General features: G+C 39.7%; 2 protein-coding genes across 8 annotated transcripts in view; both read left to right on the top strand.

Moving 5' to 3' along the window:
* The window catches only part of PPP3CB (protein phosphatase 3 catalytic subunit beta), a 43,834-nt gene extending 41,219 nt beyond the window's left edge, over positions 1-2,615 (top strand). For all 7 annotated transcript variants that reach the window (XM_025284755.2, XM_025284752.2, XM_025284754.2 and 4 more), the window contains one exon: positions 1,004-2,615. In XM_025284755.2, the coding sequence (XP_025140540.1) occupies positions 1,004-1,182 (179 nt within the window). In that variant the 3' untranslated portion in view covers positions 1,183-2,615. The remainder of the gene's footprint in view (positions 1-1,003) is intronic.
* A 141-nt stretch (positions 2,616-2,756) lies between these two features.
* On the top strand, positions 2,757-15,260 carry MSS51 (MSS51 mitochondrial translational activator). Its single transcript, XM_006052668.4, has 7 exons — positions 2,757-5,247; positions 11,536-11,773; positions 12,044-12,199; positions 12,817-12,941; positions 13,132-13,698; positions 14,002-14,095; positions 14,364-15,260. Exons 2-7 carry the CDS (start codon positions 11,553-11,555, stop codon positions 14,581-14,583), a joined length of 1,383 nt encoding a protein of 460 aa, XP_006052730.1. The 5' UTR covers positions 2,757-5,247; positions 11,536-11,552; the 3' UTR covers positions 14,584-15,260.
* Positions 15,261-19,658: the final 4,398 nt, after the last annotated feature.

Below are 19,658 nucleotides of genomic sequence, written 5' to 3'. Positions count from 1 at the left end.
TAAAAAAAGATGAAGCCATTTTCAGTAATTCCCTTGAGAGTGCAGGAGCTGTCACTATGATTTTGTGCTGCTGTTTGGGCTGTTGTTTGCTGGTAATAGTATATTCATGTGTATCATGTGTTGACTTGGTATTACACGTTGCTGAAAGCTTTGCTGCCCTAACCATTTATTTGGTTCACATGCACAGACTTTTGAGTCTCAGGGATTGCATATTGAAGCAACTAGATCATAATCAATAGTATGGAAATCTTTTCTATGCACATTTTAATAATAGAGGATACATCACTCCAGATGAAGTGAATAAGAAACCATACCAGTTGAAGGAGGATTGCTGTCTGTTTCGATTTGGGTTTCCAAAAAATAGGCAATGAATAGCTAGTGAATTAGGGAAAGCATCTCCTAAATATGGAACTCTAAATACTTTTTGTTACCTACAAACACAGATCTACCTCCTGGAGGCATTTCCCACCTTTTTCATTTCATATTGGTGGTGATGGAGTGATGATACCTTGTCCTCCAAGGTAGTTCTAATTGCTAAATTTTAGCTTTATTTCTTTTCTACTCCCATGTTCTTGGTACAGATTTGTATGTCAAGGATTAATTCGTTTAGCCTCCTCACTTGCCCCTACTCTTGTTGCTGTCTTACTGTGATAGCCACTGTTGATTTTAGAGCCTGAGGTAGGAGATAATTGATGAAGTAGGAGTCAGGTTGAGACCCTGAGACCATTGCCTGATCTCAGGGTCAGGAGAGGGCTATTTTTGTGTCTTGTTTTTTTAAAGCTATGCTAACACTTGTCATCTATGAAGCTATCGTGTTTATATTTAGGTTTAGATGTTTCATATTTTAAGGGGAAATCTGGAATGGGGATAGGCTTCAGTTACAGTACAGTTTAAATGTTGCTATGTACAACTAATTTCTTTCTTCTTAAAAATCATTAATTATGTTTTTGAAATCTCAGAAATGTTTTCAATTACTGACTTATCAAATTTGCATTTTGTTAAGCAATACGAGGATTCTCTCCACCACATAGAATCTGCAGTTTTGAAGAGGCAAAGGGTTTGGATAGGATCAATGAGAGAATGCCACCCCGGAAAGATGCTGTACAGCAAGATGGTTTCAATTCTCTGAACACCGCACATGCCACTGAGAACCACGGGACTGGCAACCATGGTGCCCAGTGACCCACGGCTTCCCAGGGACTCTCACATCTCGGGCCCCAAATGGACAGATCACCCGAGGAACTGGAGGGGTCGGCCAAGCTGACTGTAAATGTCACAGTCCCTCTGGAGAAACCATTGTGCTTTTGAGACCCCAGCCCCCTTCCTGGATGGAGGCTTGAGGGCCCTGGGACATGTGCTAACTGATAAGATTGGGTCATCGCTGCCAAGGTGGAGAGCAGTGAGCAAGGGGCTTGGGGCAATTTCCAGTGGAGGGCGACTACACCTCCATTTATGCTTGTGGTTCACACATTTACGTTTACAAATGAGATTTCTTTTTCCCCTCAGTAGAATTAGATTTTGTTTTTCAACCATTACTTCAAATACAATCCTAAGAGCTAATGTGGACTTTTTTTTTCCATGAAATGTCTTTAAAGGATGAATTAGCATGGTCTTAAAATACATTTCCAAGGTTACTAAGCTGTATTTTGAATTATGGGCAAAATGCTGAGAAACCCAGTTGGCATTTAAATAAAATGCTGACCTCAGGTCTATAGTTCTTAAATGTGGCTAATTCTGTAATATAGTCTTGGTATTTTTCAATTATGAATGCATAACCTATTTCTAGGCAGACTCTCTTACTTGAACACACATCCAAAAACTAATTTAGAATCTTTCTTGCCCAGATCTTTTGAGATTTAAACCCCACAGATTTAAGAAGAAAATCTCTAAATTTCAGAATTATGAAGAATTACAGAATTACTCATTTAAGGTACTTTAAAAAGAAGTTTGTACATTGTCAAAGTAATTTTAATTCAAATCATGTCTGTAAAACTTGACGTATTTTGTGTATGCATGTTTTAATTTTGCAGATATTTAATATATAGACCTATGATGTACAGGTACGACATGTATAGGTTACCTAGATGTTATGAGAAATTTTAGTTTATTGTGAGTACTCAAGTTGCTTATACAGCCACCAGGGTGATTTACTGCTGGCTTTCTATCATTTTATGTTTTGATGCGAAGGAAATTTTAAAATGTTCTGGAAGTGTTTTGATTACACAGTGCAGCATAGAAGCAATGGTTCTGTTCAGTCCTTCAGATGTTAGTGGAAGCATAAGAGTCAAGACTGCATGTTGAACATTTTCTTTTGATAGTTACAGTACTGCTTGGGTAAACTAAATGGAACCATGTGCTAATTTTACACAATTACTGACCTGTATTGACTGCCACTGCAGTTTGGTATTTACCTTTACTTTGGTGGCTTGCTTCCCTCATGCCCTGGAATACAACTCAGAGCTCCAGGCAGCGGAACCATCTATTGTTTGTTTGCCAGAAAGTGCACCCTGTATGGTCTCCTGTCTAAGTTGGAAATATTATGCATGTGCAGGACTATTCAAGTATTTTATAAACAGTAGCACACAATAAATTCCATGCATGGGCCGCTGCTCCTATCTCTGTGTTGGGTTTTATTTGGAAGATATAGTCTGATTTGACCTTCTCCTGCAAATCAGAAAATCCAGTTAATAGAATTGGGATATATCCTTAAGAGAAAATTATCTCCTGGATAGTTAATGCTAATTTGATTAATTAAATTCTTGTCTTCATAAGTTTTGCTCTTTTTTTAAAAAAACTTTGACTGCACTTGTTTTATATGAGTACTAGTAACTGAGCACTAGGAGACTCTGGATGCCTATTATAGGCCTAAATCTATTATTTAAAATCAGTGTTTCAGTTAACTTTTAATTGAAAGAAAACATTGTCTATAATTTTGTTACAGTACTATTTGGAATATATTAGATGTTTTAACAATAAGAAAAAAATGATACTGCCATTATACTCCTTTCTTCTTTGTCATAATCAAAATAAGTATAGAACTTTGCAAATTGAGGGAAATTTGCATTTTGTTCAACATTTTATAATATAACTGTATAGGAAGTTTAATTACAGTTTTCAACATTAATTATGATACATTATGAAACATTAAATTGAAATATTTATACTTGCCTAATTTTTGGTAGCAAAGACAGCTCAAATTGTTAATCATTACAGCTTCTTGCTGTAATAGCATTTCTAAATTAAGAGCTTAACTGATCTATCAAGTAGTAGTAACTTCTTTAGTCCTTAGGTCCATCGCTAGGGTTATATAATATTTATGGAAGCATAGGTAAACAGGAAGCATCATTAGCAAAGCAGAAGAATTAGGGTTAATGGTAAACATTAAAAAGAAGAAAATAAGAGGAAGAAATGGAATTCAGAAAAAGGGGTATACATGAAGAGTGGTAGAATATTATCACCCAGTGTCTCATAGATCCTTTCCTATTTGTTGAATAGGAAGCTCTTTCTAGTCTGTCTTAACTAGTTTCACAATGAACTATAGAAATATTTTAAAAGTTTTTTTAAAACATAACTGATGATGAATGCAAGTTGTGAAAAGTTCAGATCTTCCTAAATTATAAATTTAAATGTCTACCAGAATAGTAGTAATATTGGTAAAATTACTATTCAATATCAAATTTTTCCTATATATCATCTTGCTTTACATTCAAAGATGACATTCTGAGTTAGAAAAGACGATCTGACTTCTGTGACCTTTTGCAGTTTAGCCATTAACAAACCTCAAAACCTTTAAATGCTCTACCAATTAAATTTGAAATTGGCCTGAAATCTTTGCTTAAAATGAATTATCCTTATTTTATTCAGGATTTTTGCCTGTTGCAACTGATTTTCCTTTTCCACAGCTATTCTACATAATGTTATGTAATGGTTTTTTTTTTTTTTTTTTTGGCATCCTTAACACTTTTCTTCCACCTTCCCTGCTTGTAGTTTGTGCTTCTGCAGTTTGAGGTTTCCTTGGAATCCACTCTCTGCATCTGTTCATATGTAGATTTATTTGCCACGGTCCAGGACCTCACTGCAAGTGGTTCTGTTCCCTAGTTTGATGATGTTCACAGAAGCAGGTAAGTGACTTAGCTGGGGCCAGATGTGAGCAAAGTCAGGTCTTAGAGTCATACAGAGCCATGCACTAGCAACTTCTGATAGGTTCTGGTGCTTAATAGCTCTAAGTGACAAGGAGCTAGGAATGTGGAATTAAAAATTCTCTGGATCAGCATCCATTACAGGAAGGAATGAGATATTTGAGTTGATTGTTTTCTATTTTTTTTCTGTTCCTAGAAATAGTGTGTTTTTAGTCGTTAATATATTGCTCTTGCTTACATTAATATCCCAGAAAGTTTTATTCCTTTTTTTTTTTTTTTTTTTTTTTGCCACATTCTGTGGGTCCAGCCCACATCCCCTGCAGTGGCAGCTCAGAGTCTTAACCACTAGACCATGAGGAAAGTCACTATTCCTCTTTTAAAATAAACAGGTGGAATACCCTGATGACATCTCCTCAGAAAGTGCCTTGCTCTCTTTTCAGGGAAATTGAATTTTACAAATTAATTCTGGATGTTTCTCCTACAACTGATTTCCCTTTGTTTACCATTGAATGACTATTTCTGTTCTTCTTTTCTGGGCATTATATTTGTACTTAAGTTGTCAAGTTAAGTTAGAGCGGTGTTTGTTATGCTATAAAGGACTCTGGGCTTGGGAGAACCCATCCTAGGTCTAGATTGACATCTTAGAACTGTAGGAGTTCCTGTTTCTCTGTGCTAATGTGTATCAAATACTGACTTCTGAACTAACCCAGGGGCTTATTCTTGATGTTGTGGACTGGGAACAGAAATGTTGCCTTAATAAGAGAGGCCCAGGAAGCAGTAGGCTTCACCTTTCCTCAGCCTTCTTGGCCTTTGGTGAGCTTGGGAGTGTTGACAGAGTTCTGAGCCTTCTTGGCAGAGAAGGAAGGTCAGAAAGAGAGTAGTCCACGGGCAGGAGGCCAGGCCGTTGCTTGCCTCGTTAGGAAGAATTCAGTGTTGTCTGTCTGGTTGGCAGGGCACACCTAATCACAGAGACCCAGCATTTCAGCAATTTGCAAATGAAAGTGATATGAAGGGACAGCTGCAAATCAGCCACAACCTGGATCTGAGGAGATCAAGCATTTACTTCACTTGGAAGAAAGAGAAGGAAGGAAGCTGAGGGCTTAGCGGGGTAAGTTACTTTTCCATCAACTCCTCTGCTTGCTTAGTTTATAGTTAAGTAAAGAATTTATCACCCAAGGGAGTGTTAATCACTGATTAGGCAGCTAAATGTGGTCATAATAGCAATGTTCCTAATGTATTTCTCCTTTTTCTCTTTCCCAACCCCTTTTGAGGATCCCCACTGACTAGCTTCACTTACCCTTCTCTTCCTTACCTCCCTAAAGACATTTTTTGTTTGCTGGTGAATTAGAGAAAATTAGATAAGTCTCACCGGTCTGGAGATGGTGAAAAGATGAGTATGATTTGGTGAAATTTGAGTCTGTCGGTGGTAAGGAGCAGGGAAGATGGGAAACCTAGGTGTGGGAATAGGCTAGGTAATGTTTTAGGAAATTTAGAGATGAGAAATAAGTTTTTGTCGGCCATCGAATTCATGTCTCTTCTCCAGTGCTTGGTGTTGGTGTTCTCTCTATATACTGAGAATAAATTAGAGCTTAAGTCACTGCCTTTGTTTCTCTCAGGTCAGCCCCCAACCCCACCCCCAAACTTGAAGGATCCTGGATCTCATTGCAGGAAAGTTAGGACCAGGGAATCTGGGTATACAAACTCAGACATGAGCCTGATGATATATACAGATGCAAATGCAAAGATCTGGCTCCTCATTCCCACCTTCTTACCTTCCTGTCAGAAAATTAGTCCATTTGTATCAGTAACCCACTCCAGACACAGAGGCAAGTATGACGTCAAAGATTTCACCAACACCATACCTCCCCAAACTCGGTGATCCCTTGACTTCTAGCGGGTTCAAACAGTCTTCCTTTGGACTTAATCTTCCATTGGAGGAAGGACCTCTCTTTGGAAAGGCAGATAAGCACCTTTTGGTCTTATTTGGCTTCTATTGCAGAATAAAGGCCTTTGGTTGAATATCAGAAAGATACTACTTATGGAATTAAGACTTGATTTCTCTCAAAAATACTTTTCCTCCATATCTATAAAGAAAAGTCCATTCTTTCAAGGTTTAAGAAGGTGATGTCTTGCCAGAGGGGGCTAAGTAGAGAGAGCATATAAATACTTATTATAGAATTGTAGTGATTCTGGGATTCAGAAGAATCCCAGTGAAGCAAATGCTTGGTGATTAAAATTGGAGGGAAAAGCCAGGTCAGTTTTTGGAAATGGGATCCTAAGGCATGAGGGCAATTCCATCCACCCTTTAGTAGAGAGAGATGACTCTTGAATCCTAAAATAATGTACTATCTTTAGGTCTAATTTTTTCTTTTTTGGTGGGAATATAGAAGATATGATATACAGATGAGCTTAGTTATTTCTGTTTTGTGGACTTTGAAACTGTTCCTTCATTTATGCAATGAGGGGAAAGAATACAAGGGTAGAATGAAAGGATGAAGAGAAAGAAAGTACAAAGGAAATCAAATTAGTTCTTCCATTAGCCTGGAAACAGTGGTTTACAAGAGTCATGTTGTAAAGTGATGTGTGTTAGCTGGATGATTAGGGGAGGGTTTTTGTTTGATTGTTCTGCCACCTACATCTCAGCTGAATGAGCATTCTCTCCAACAGATCAGGTCCAGAACAATTCAGTGTTAGACCATTTTTGGAGCAGAACACAATTCTTGATTTAAACTTTAATAGTTAACTCATTCATAGTAAAACCAGCCACTGTCGGCATTGTCATATCCTGTCATTTCCCTGTACCTACAGGCATTTTTATCTGGGGAGCAAAACAACTTTTTAGCTTCAAGAGCTCTTTATAGATACCTTTCTTTCTTTCTTTTTTTTTTTTTAATTGAGGTAAAACTCACATAACAAAATTAATCCTTTTAAAATGAGCAATTAAATGACATCTAGTACATTCACATTATTGTGCGACCATCACCTCTATCTAGTTCTAAAACATTTTCGTCACTCCCCCCGAAACACCCATAACCAAGCAGTTATTCCTCATTCCTCCTTTAACCCAGCCCTTGGAACCATGGATCTGCTTTCTGTCTTTGGATTTACCTATTCTTGATACTTCATAAAATTGGAATCATATAATGTGTTGTTTTATGTCTGGCTTCTTTCACTTAGCATAATTTATCCACATTGTAGCATGTATCAGTATCTGTTTCTTTTAATGGCTGAATTTATATGTATGTATGTGTATGTGTGCGGAGAAGGCGATGGCACCGCACTCCAGTACTCCTGCCTGGAAAATCCCATGGACGGAGGAGCCTGGTAGGCTGCAGTCCATGGGGTCGCTGAGGGTCAGACACGACTGAGTGACTTCACTTTGACTTTTCACTTTCATGCATTGGAGAAGGAAATGGAAACCCACTCCAGTGTTCTTGCCTGGAGAATCCCAGGGACGGGGGAGCCTGGTGGGCTGCTGTCTATGGGGTCGCACAGAGTCAGACACGACTCAAGTGTCTTAGCAGCAGCAGTAGCAGCAGCATGTGTATGTGTGTATGTATGTGTCTCCCAGTTTGTTTATTCATCCATCTTTTGGTGACCTTTAGTTTGTTTCTACCTTTTGACTGTTGTGAATAGTGCTGCTATGGACATTTGTGTATAGGCATTTGTTTGTGTGCATGTATTCAGTTATTTTGAGTATATACCTAGGAGTGAAATTGCTGAGTCATATGGTAATTCTATATTTAACTTTTTGCAGAGCTGCCATACTGTTTTGCAAAGCAGCTGCACCATTTTGTCCTTCTACAATCAGTTGAGGAAGGTTCTAGTTTTTCCATATCCTCACCAACACTTTTGTTAATTTCTAGTATTTTGATAATGGCCATCCTAGTTGGAGTGAAGTGGTGTCTCACGGTTTTGATTAGCCTTTGATTAGTGATGTTTAGCATCATATGCTTATTGGCAATTTGTATATTTTCTTTGGAGAACTATTCAAGACTTTTGCCCAGTTTTAATTGAGCCATTTGTTGAGTTTTAGAAGTTCTTCACATATTCAGGATATTAATCTCTTATCAGATACGTGCTTTACAAATATTCTTTCCCATTCTGTGGGTTGTCATTTCACTCTGTCCTTTGATGCACAAAAGGTTTAAAATTTTGATGCAGTCCAAGTTATCTTTTTTATTTTATTGTGTGTGCTTTTTGTGTCATATTCAGGAACTTGCCAAATCCAATATCATGAAACTTTTCTCCTGTGTTCTTCTAAGATTTTATAGTTTTATCTCTTACAGTTAGATCTTTACACTTAAACTCCAACCATTCTAGTTCCTTAGTTCCCAGGATTTTCCCATCTACATTTGTTATGCTCATAGTCTTCTCTGTGCTTAGAATTCCTCTTTCCCTGTATTTGTATATTCAAAACATCACCATACTTAATGGTCTATTCCAGCTGCTACCTGCTTCATAAAATCTGCCTGTAGCTTACTAACTGAAGAGACTCTCTTCTGATCTCCCTTTAGTGCTTTTAGTTTCATTTTTCTTGTAAGATTTATACACTGCCTTTTGTTATGGTTTACATCTAACCCTTCTATAAGACATTTAAATGTCCTGTATATTTTTTTTCACATTTGTTTCTGTTATGGTATTTTGTGAATGATTTTATCTGTTTATCAGTAAGTATTTATTGAATGAATAGGTGTTTTAATTTTTTCCAATATAGTCTCTTTCATTTCCTCAGTCCTTGTAAAAGGAATAGAAGACAGGCCAGGAAAGGAGGACATCACAGAGTTCTCGCTAGGTAGTTGGTGAATGTGGGCCTAGTTATACTTCAGAACTCATCTCTTTAGTAGATTTTCCTAATACTACATATCAGATCAGATCAGATCAGATCAGTCGCTCAGTCGTGTCCGACTCTTTGCGACTCCATGAATCACAGCACGCCAGGCATCCCTGTCCATCACCAACTCCCGGAGTTCACTCAGACTCACGTCCATCAAGTCAGTGATGCCATCCAGCCATCTCATCCTCTGTCGTCCCCTTCTCCTCTTGCCCCCAATCCCTCCCAGCATCAGAGTCTTTTCCAATGAGTTAACTCTTCGCATGAGGTGGCCAAAGTACTGGAGTTTCAGCTTTAGCATCAGTTCTTCCAAAGAAATCCCAGGGCTGATCTCCTTCAGAATGAACTGGTTGGATCTCCTTGCAGTCCAAGGGACTCTGAAGAGTCTTCTCCAACACCACAGTTCAAAAGCATCAATTCTTCGGTGCTCAGCCTTCTTCACAGTCCAACTCTCACATCCATACATGACCACAGGAAAAACCATAGCCTTGACTAGATGAACATTTGTTGGCAAAGTAATGTCTCTCTCTGCTTTTGAATATGCTATCTAGGTTGGTCATAACTTTCCTTCCAAGAAGTAAGCATCTTTTAATTACATGGCTGCAGTCACCATCTGCAGTGATTTTGAAGCCCAGAAAAATAAAGTCTGACACTGTTTCCACTGTTTCCCCATCTATTTCCCATGAAGTGATGGGACCGGATGCCATGATCTTCGTTTTTCTGAATGTTGAGCTTTAAGCCAACTTTTTCACTCTCCACTTTCACTTTCATCAAGAGGGTTTTTAGTTCCTCTTCACTTTCTGCCATAAGGGTGGTATCATCTGCATATATGAGGTTATTGATATTTCTCCTGGCAGTCTTGATTCCAGCTTGTGTTTCTTCCAGTCTAGCGTTTCTCATGATGTACTCTGCATAAAAGTTAAATAAACAGGGTGACAATGTACAGCCTTGACGTACTCTTTTTCCTATTTGGAACCAGTCTGTTGTTCCATGTCCAGTTCTAACTGTTGCTTCCTGACCTGCATACAGATTTCTCAAGAGGCGGATCAGGTGGTCTGGTATTCCCATCTCTTTCAGAATTTTCCATGGTTGATTGTGATCCACACAGTCATAGGCTTTGGCATAGGCAATAAAGCAGAAATAGATGTTTTTCTGGAACTCTCTTGCTTTTTCCATGATCCAGCAGATGTTGGCAATTTGATCTCTGGTTCCTCTGCCTTTTCTGACTCCAGCTTGAACATCAGGAAGTTGACGGTTCACATGTTGCTGAAGCCTGGCTTGGAGAATTTTGAGCATTACTTGACTAGTGTGTGAGATGAGTGCAGTTGTGCAGTAGGTAGTTAGAGCATTCTTTGGCACTGCCTTTCTTTGGGATTGGAATGAAAACTGACCTTTTCCAGTCCTGTGGCCAATGCTGAGTTTTCCAAATTTCCTGGCATATTGAGGGCAGCACTTTCATAGCATCATCTTTCAGGATTTGGAATAGCTCAACTGGAATTCCATCACCTCCACTAGCTTTGTTCGTAGTGATGCTTTCTAAGGCCCACTTGACTTCACATTCCAAGATGTCTGGCTCTAGGTCAGTGACCACACCATCGTGATTATCTGGGTCATGAAGATCTTTTTTGTACAGTTCTTTTGTGTATTCTTGCCACCTCTTCTTAATATCTTCTGCTTCTGTTAGGTCCATACCATTTCTGTCCTTTATCGAGCCCATCTTTGCATGAAATGTTCCCTTGGTATCTCTGATTTTCTTGAAGAGATCTCTAGTCTTTCCCATTCTGTTGTTTTCCTCTATTTCTTTGCATTGATCGCTGAAGAAGGCTTTCTTATCTCTCGTTGCTATTCTTTGGAACTCTGCATTCAGATGTTTATATCTTTCCTTTTCTCCTTTGCTTTTCGCTTCTCTTTTCACAGCTATTTTGTATAACTTGCTCCAACTATATAACTCAGCATTGTAAGTGCTAGTGCTCATTTTACATCCATTTGATTTCTGCTTTTGGGTTTATTGCTTATAAATGTGATGATAGGTCTTTTAAAATGAGTGTTTTCCTTCTCCAACTAGATTAGATTGATTATTTCTCCAGTTACACGATAGTTTTGGACAACCAAAACCTTTCTTGCTTTTTCCTTTATTTTAAGTTGATTTTTAGGAAGACAATAATAGCATATGAATATATTCTTTGTATAAGAAGTCACACATTGCAAATAAGTCTAAAGTTCATTGACCTAGTTCCCACTGTAGGGCCTTTGCCCCTTCTCAGAGGAAAAATAACTATTATCAGTTTTATATGAGCCGTCCCAGACTTTTTCTAAGCATCTATAGTATATATAGAACTTGATGTATAACACATATATGCATAATTATATTCATATATAATTAATTCTCTGTTTTTTACAACTGCATGTGGTGATCAATAATCAGTAGATATGAAATAAATCTTACTATACCTGGGCCTGAGAGACTAGAATGCCAAGTAAAAGGTCAAACATACGAAAACACATCATGTGTGTCCAACTTACAAACTTCCATTCCATATCTGTTCTACATATAATCCCCAGGTATTATTGGACAAGCCATGGCTCCACGGTCCCGTCGACGAAGGCACAAGAAATCCCCCTCATCAGTGGCTCCTGTGGTTGAGACCCCACCTACAGGTGTGGCTCCTGTGCCTCTGATCCTCACTAAACCTGGCCCTAGCATTGATAAACTTGGCTTCTCCTCCTTGGAGGATAATGTTCCTGGCCTATCCCAGCTGATCCTTCAAAAACTGAACATGAAAAGCTACGAAGAATACAAGTGAGTGAGTAGCTCTGTGCAAGAGTGATATATTGTCTCCGACAGAAGGTGGAGAGGAAGTGTAGCTTGGGAAATATGGGGTATTTGCAATGAGGTATTTTCTCATCCCAAATTGTGCCGGTTTTATTACTATAAAAGAAATATAATTTGCTTAAATGAGAAATAATGGGAGTAGGAGAGGTGAAAATACATAGAAGTCAGGGTAGGTATCATGAGAACTTTTGGAGATGTTTTTCCTGTTGCCATTCCTTCTCCATACTGTCTCTGCAGGTTGGTGCTAGACGGGGGTACTCCAGTGTCAGGCTTTGGATATCGATCCCTTGAAGAAATGTTCCAGAAGATGGAGGACACATTCCGATTCTGTGCTTACTGTAAAGCACTCCCTAGTGGCCTTTCAGACTCCAAGGTCCTCCGGCATTGCAAAAGGTGATTAGTCAGGAGCTGGTTGGGGAGTCTTCTGGAATGACCCTGTTCTAAGACCTCACTGCAGGAAGAAAGGTCTGAGACTTATAAGACCTTTAGACATTTCAGACCTTCATAACTTTAGGTTCATTCCTCATTTTGTCTGATCTAGGCCACAGAGAAATTAGAAAAGAGTTGCTTATGAGGTTCATGTTTATTTTGGTATGGGGAGATTAGACAGAGACGAGAATATAATCCTTTCTACCTCTCTTCTCTTGAGTACTTAAGTATTAAGACCATATATGTTCTGAAGAGGTTGGGGCCACACCTGTGATAACAGGGCAGCTACAAACTCCTGGTGGGCTTTTTTTTTTTTTCTCTATAAGAGATATAAAAAGTTAGTTCTAGATAGAGGCTGAAGTGTCACTCTGATCCAAGAGAAAAATTGCATTCCCACACTCTCCTTCCTCCTCTGCCAAACATAGTCCCCAAATTTGGTGCAGCAGCTGTCGTTCCTCTCTCTACCTTCCTCACCCAGTGATCTTTCTTCCTAGGTGCGGAAATATCAGTTCCCTTCCCCAGGCGTCCCCCATTCACCTATGAGGTATAGGAACATCTATTTCTGGGGCTCATTCTCTCAGGTGCAGAAATGTCTATTACTGTGGTCCAGAGTGCCAGAAGTCAGACTGGCCAACACACAGGAAGGTTTGTCAAGAACTGCGTCTTGTAGCTGTGGACCGTCTCATGGAATGGCTTCTGGTCACAGGTAGAGTGACGGTATTGGGAACTCTGCCATAATGGTCATATGAAAGTATATTGTTTAAAAAAAAAAAAAAGGAACCGAATGGGACAGGGGAGTGGAGTAGCAGTTGTGGTGACAGGTTGGGAGAACGAACATAGAGGGAATATTGAAGGCAGGAAAAGATTAGACTCTTCTTATTCCTTCTTTCCTGCAGGTGATTTTGTCCTACCCTCAGGACCTTGGTCATGGCTGACTGAAGTTGTACAGGGTTGGGACACCTGGTTTTCTATGCGACGTTTACAGCTAGATGATACAATGGATGCTGTGCTTGACAGTCAGGCCATGACCACCCTGTGGGCCAGTGTAAGACGGCCAAGACCAGATCCAGATGTCCTGAAGGGCTCTTTGAAGCGGTTGCTGACAGATGTCTTGTCTCGGCCCTTGACACTGGGCTTTGGGCTTCGGGCCTTGGGAATAAATGTTGGGAAGGTTGGGGGAAGCACAGTGCACGTGGTTGGTGCTTCTCATGCAGAGACATTCCTCACTCGCCCTGGGGACTATGATGAGCTTGGCTACATGTTTCCTGGACACCATGGCCTCCATGTAATCATGGTGGGTGTAGATGTGGCTGCTGGCTTTTCACAGAGCACCTCAGCTTCACTCCTGGAACCTGGCACAGTACAGCTTAGTGGCCATAGGGGCCTCTATCATGACTTCTGGGAGGAGCAGATAGAGACTGGGCAGATAGCCCATCCAGATTTGGTGGTGGCATTCCATCCAGGTAAGAGCCGTTGGTTTGGGGGAATAAGGGGTCAGTCCTCTGGGAGTTTTCCATCCTGGTCCTTGTACTTTTAGAGCCCTCTTCATTGGATCAGGTTAAGCATAATATAATGAAGACCCTGTTTGATCATTATGTGCTTTATTTCGGTTCATAATTTTCCGTTGAAGAATCTAGGGTAGGTGGTGGTGGTAGATGAGCCTTGGAGGTGAGCTAGGTGAGGGGTGGACACAATTATAGGACTATGTTGTTTGGGGTCTGTCTTTGCATTTCCCCTTTCTATTCCCATCTTATTTTCTTCCATAGGTTTCCATGCTTCCCCGGACTTGATGGAGGCTTGGCTGCCCACCCTGTTGCTACTTCGTGATTATGAGATCCCTACAATGATTACTGTTTACAGGTTTTGACCTCCTTTCTTTGTGGTACCTCCCTGATTCACTCACACCTCTATAGATAAACTCATTTCTCTCCCCCTTGCTCATCTTCTACCTTCTGGTGAGGATTTTCTTCCTTCACATACTTGGCTTTCTTATCCCTTCAAAGTGCTATGCTAATTAATTGAGCAGTTAGTATAGACATTTGGTAATTTTGGGGGTAATGAGCAGTTCTTCTCCTATCTTTTTCATAATCAGCAGAGCAATTTTTTTTTTTTTCTTTGTCTTCCATAGCCATCAGGAGTTGGCAGCCTCGTTGCAGATTTTGGTGGACCTGGATACACACATCACAGCCTATGGAGCTAACCCTTTTGCGTCCCTTAAACCTGAACAGGTCTACTCCAACCCCAACAAGCAGCCAGTTTACTGCAGTGCCTACTATATCATGCTTCTTGGAAGCTCCTGCCAGCTGGATAAGAGGCAATTGGAAGAGAAAGTAAATGACAGGGTATAAATAGCTGAGCCAGATCATGACTGGATGTCTAGAAAATGGAGAGGCTGTGATGAAATACCTGCTGATGCCAGATTGTTGCCAACTTTCAAATCTACTATATTGTAAACCTAATTCACTTGTCTGGGTAGATTCTAAGCTGAATGGGAGCTCCTGTATGATGTGACTCATTTCTAAGAGGTTAGTCACATGTTGCTTCTAGAGACAAGATTCTAGATTTAGTGTATTGCAAAAGGCCCTCATATCAGTCTTTGTAAACCATAAAGTTCTTAACAGTTTCCTTCTTGAGAAAGTTATACCTTTTGACTTGAACCAGATGGCACCAAGGAGAAGAATGGCACCTTACTCTTTTGAAAAAGATTTTCTTCTTATACAGCAGTTTGGGCTAAAAAAATGCAGATGTCTTAATGACTTGAAGTGGTGGAAGAATGAGCAATTCAGAGAAGTGGTTGGGAGCATGGGGGAGGTTGTGAGGATTGGCAAACTGTTGTACTTCCTGGCTTTTTCAAGGTACATTTCTCATTTTCCTGTTTCTTTTGAGGACTTCTAACTTTAGAGCAACTTTTTGCCCTTGTGTTGTATTTTAGATATCCCAGGGTATATCAGACTTTACTTGAATATACTGCAGTTTGTTATCACTTGGTCTACACCACAATAAATTCAGTTTGGGGCTTCTTAAATCACTTGTCTTATCTTATTTCCTATTCACTGGCAAGTGTTACTTGTCTACATAGACCATCTCAAGATTGGAGGTTTCTCTCTTGCCAAAGGAGTGGTTAACGTCAGTTCTCTTTTTAGGCCTGTCACTGTACCACACCCTGTCCGTTGTCATCCATTTCTTACCACACTCTGAGGATTAGGATATTCCCTAAGTATTCTTTTCTACAACTTGTTAAGACCTCAACCTCTCCACTTGTATCCAGAATATTATATAGAACTCTTACAGCTCAATAATAAAATGACAGAAAACTCAATTTAAAAATGGGAAAATGATGTGAACAGATGTTTCTCCAAAGAAGATACACAGATGATCAATAAGGACATGAAAAGATGCTCAACATCATTAGTCATCTGGAAACACAAATCAAAAGAAATTTGCATTTGTACAATAAAAGAAAGCACTTCTTTTGCAAGTATGACAACAATAAAAAAGATAATAAGTGTTAATGAGAATGTAGAGAAATTGCAACCCTCATACACTACTTGTAGGGATGTAAAGTTGTGCAGCTACTTTGGAAAACAGTCTGGCAATTTCTCAAGAAGTTAAACGTTGAGTTACCATTTGATCCAGCTATTCTGCTCCTGGGTATGTAGGAGCAGAGAAATGAAAACATTTGTGCACAAATGTTCATAGCAGCATTATTCATAATAGCCAAAAGGTGAAAATAACCCAAGTGTCTGTAAACTTGTGAATAGATAAAATGTGGTATGTACATATAATGAAATATTTGGCCATGCTGGGAAGGGTTGAGGGCAGGAGAAGAGGGTGACAGAGGATGAGATGGTTGAATAGCATCATCAACTCAATGGACATGAGTCTGCGCAAACTCCAAGAGATAGTGAAGGACAGGGAAGCCTGGTGTGCTGTAGTCCATGGGGTTGTAAAGAGTTGGACATGATTTAGTGATTGAACAACCAGAATGAAGTACTAATTCATGCTTCACATGGATGAACTTTGATTCATCCATCTTCATGTTAAGTGAAAAGCCAGTCATAAAAGACTACATATTGTCTGAGTGCATTTATATAAAATGCTTAGAGTAGGCAAATGTGTGGAAACAAAGTAGATTAGTGGCAGCGTAAGATGACTGATGAGAGTATTGAGGATGATGGATAAAACATATGGGGTTTATTTTGGGGGTGATGTGTTTGCTAAAATTGATTGTTGTGATGGTACAACTCTATATTGAAAACCATTAAATTGTACACTTTGTATCAGTGAATTAAAATGAAGCTGTTACCAAAAAACAGTTTTTTAAATCAGAGAATGTAAAAGTGAGAATATTTGTTAAGTGCTTAACACAGTGCCTAGCACATAGTATGTATTTAATAAATGGTAGCTATTACTGAATACATACCACTTTAAATTTTATTCAGTAACATAAGTAGATTGAATTTACTGTGCAAGATGGCTTGACAGTGGAAAAATGGGTTGGAATGCCATTTTTATGGTTCAAATGATGTACATGTCAGCTAAAGTCGTTTATAGAACGTATGGCAAAGAAGAGGTAATTTCTAGCTGTAATGAGGAAAGCAAATAGGTATATAATGACATTTTGTAGCTAGAACATGTAAGTAAAATATATAGGGCTTGATTACTGATTGATACGTGTGAAGTGTGATATAGCTAAGAGTCTAATCAGGAGACAGAAACCACATAGCAATGGGTGACACAAAAATTTCCAGCTTAGAATGGTGATGACAGTACATGAAAGTGCCTTCACTTCATGCTAAATGCTGACGATTCCAAGTCTGCTTTTGCCCTTAAAGTGTTTACAGTTTGCTAGTAGAAGACTGACAAAAGCAGGAGCAATATAATGAGTTATATTTTCTAAAGTCAGCATATGAAGTAAAAAAATCTGTATTTTCAAAACTACATTGAAATTCCCTTAGGATAACACTCTACTGTGGATGCCAACATATCCATCTCTCAACAAGTCTATCAGAATCAGTTTTTTCCTCCAGTATTGGGAAAAAAAAAAAAAAACACCTCCATTTAGTTGATCACTGGATGAAATAATTGGCTTGAGTTTGGGGGGCCCTGTTGTAGTCAACAAAGGATTTATTGAACATTTATTTCTAGTCACTAGAGATATCCCTGTTCTCAAGGAGCTTACATTCTGAGGGCAGCAGAGGGAGATGACAAATAGTAAATACAGAACTTGATCTGCTTTTAAGTGCTACAAAGAAAATTAAATAGGGTAATCAGTGTGTTTAACTGGTGGTGGTGGTAGTGGCAGTCGGGCTACTTACGCTACAGTGCTCAGGGGATACGCACCTTTCTGAGGAGATGGATGATATTTGAGATATACAATGCAGAACATTCTAAGTAGGAGCAATAACAAGTGCAAAGATCCTGAGAATGTCTGGTGTGTTTGGTCACAAGGCTGGTATGTTTAGACCGAAGGTCGTTTTGATCAGAGTTTACTGCTTGAGAAGGTAGATGAAGAGGGATGAAGTCAGCAAGGTAGGCAGGGGCCAGATTATGTGGGGCATAATAGACCATGGCTATTTGAATTTGGATTTTATTCTGCTTTCAGTGGGAAGCTAGTAGAGTTTAATCAAAGAAATAATATGATCAAATCCATTATTTAGGAAGATCAGTCTAACTCAAGGAGTTTCTTAACCTCAACATTACTGACATGTCAGGCTGAATAATTCTTTGTTGTAGGAGGGTGCCCAGGGCATTGGAGAATGTAACATCCTTGGCATCTCCCACTGATTCTAGTTAAACCTTTCTCCTGGTTGTGACCAAAACATCTCCCAACTTCGCCAAATGTCCCACTGGGGACAAAATTACTGTTCTGTCTGTACAAAAGCTGTGTGTTAAGAATGTTCACATTAGGAGAAGCAAAATGGCTCCTGTTTCACATGAACTCTGGAGAAATTGATGACCTACAGAGGTGTTTTATTTTGTTTTTGCTAAGTTTATGTGATTAAATACAGGTAAGGTAAATGTATGCTATGACTACTGTTAAATGTGCCATAGCAGGTATCTACAAAAGGTTTAGTTTGGTGCACAAAGGGGATCTACCCAAGAGAAGGTAAGGAAAGGGTCAGGAAAAGCTGCTTGAGGCAGGAAGGAGATGGGTGATCTTTGAATTGAATCTTAATAGATTCATAATTGTTGGAAGGCATACAGTGCTTTCTAGGGAGAAGCAGTATGAAGAAAGGACCTCTGATCCTAGAAGGCCTTGTCAGGAAAGAAGGATGAACTGAAAGGATGAAGTGGAAAATCCAGCGGTACTGCCTGAATAGGCTAGTGGATATTTGGGCCTATAGCTCAGGAAAGTGGGCTGGAAATAGGCTTGGAAAATAACCTCTCAAGGTGATAGGGCAGAGGGAAGGGCAGGGATGAAATCAGCAAGGTATTAATAGTAATATAGAGCAAAGAGAAATAAGGACACCCTTGTTATGGAATGCTGAGATTCCAGAGGTCTCCAGGCAGACTGGGCAAAAAGGCCCAATGTTTGCCAGACAGACTGGTGGGAGCTGGGAAATTAATGCTGGGTTCCCAGAGAGTTGTGCAGTATCGTTTAAATTTTGGCAGTGACCTTTCTCAAGTACCTTAGATTTCATCCCTGTTGTAGGGCCATGCATATTTTGCCCTTCCCACTTAAAAATTTCATCTACCCTATCCCACCCCCATGAGGAAGCCTTGGAGTTCTCGAAGTTTAGTGTGCATAGACCTACCTTGAGGACTTGTGAAAACAAACTGCCAGGCTTCACCTCTAAACTCTCGAGGTGAATTAAACTAATTCAGAAGGTCAAAGGTGGAGCCCAATAATTTGTGGTTCTAACACGTTTCCAGGAAATGTGGCGGCTGCCAGTCTGGGGACCACAGTTTGAGAACCACTGTAAAAGGTAGCTGTCTTTTTTGTTGCTTTGGAATATAAACTTTCTTAATGAGTTTAAAATACTGCTTTGGGCCTTGAAATGCCCTCAAATGTTTAATGCTAGTGTGTGTGTAAATTAGATAGGGCTCTGGTGTGAGGGGAGCCTAGAATCACCTAACAACTCCCTTCTGGAGTGGTTTTGATTAATGAATCTCGTGTTCCCACTATTTATGATCCCCATGAATATTCATTCCACAAGGCACTATTAAAAGACACCGTTCTTGTCCTTAGAAGATAACCAGAGAGGATTGCACATCAGGCAGAGAGGCTGCCCCTGGTCTCCAGTCTCGAGGCTTCTGCCTCCCTCCACTGAAGGGGCTCCAGGATGCCTCAGAACCGCCTGAGTTTCTCAAATGGCTTGAGAGAGCCCGGAAGGAACTGTGATAAAACTGGCTGGTGCACCCGAAAGGACCTCCTCCTCGCAGGTGGAGCGGCGACGCGGGGTCGAAGGGAAAGCCCGAG

The sequence above is a fragment of the Bubalus bubalis genome, chromosome 4, assembly GCF_019923935.1.
Source record: "Bubalus bubalis isolate 160015118507 breed Murrah chromosome 4, NDDB_SH_1, whole genome shotgun sequence".
Classification (NCBI taxonomy): domain Eukaryota; kingdom Metazoa; phylum Chordata; class Mammalia; order Artiodactyla; family Bovidae; genus Bubalus; species Bubalus bubalis.
Note: the sequence above shows the minus strand (reverse complement) of the source record. Positions and strands in the feature narration are given on the sequence as shown.

Bases quoted from the DNA above. Each gene is read 5' to 3' on its own strand.
- MSS51 (XM_006052668.4), top strand. From the start codon at position 11,553: ATGGCTCCACGGTCCCGTCGACGAAGGCACAAGAAATCCCCCTCATCA. The intron at 11,774-12,043 runs GTGAGTGAGTAG...CTGTCTCTGCAG, and splicing joins AAAAGCTACGAAGAATACAA to GTTGGTGCTAGACGGGGGTA. The intron at 13,699-14,001 runs GTAAGAGCCGTT...TTTCTTCCATAG, and splicing joins GGTGGTGGCATTCCATCCAG to GTTTCCATGCTTCCCCGGAC.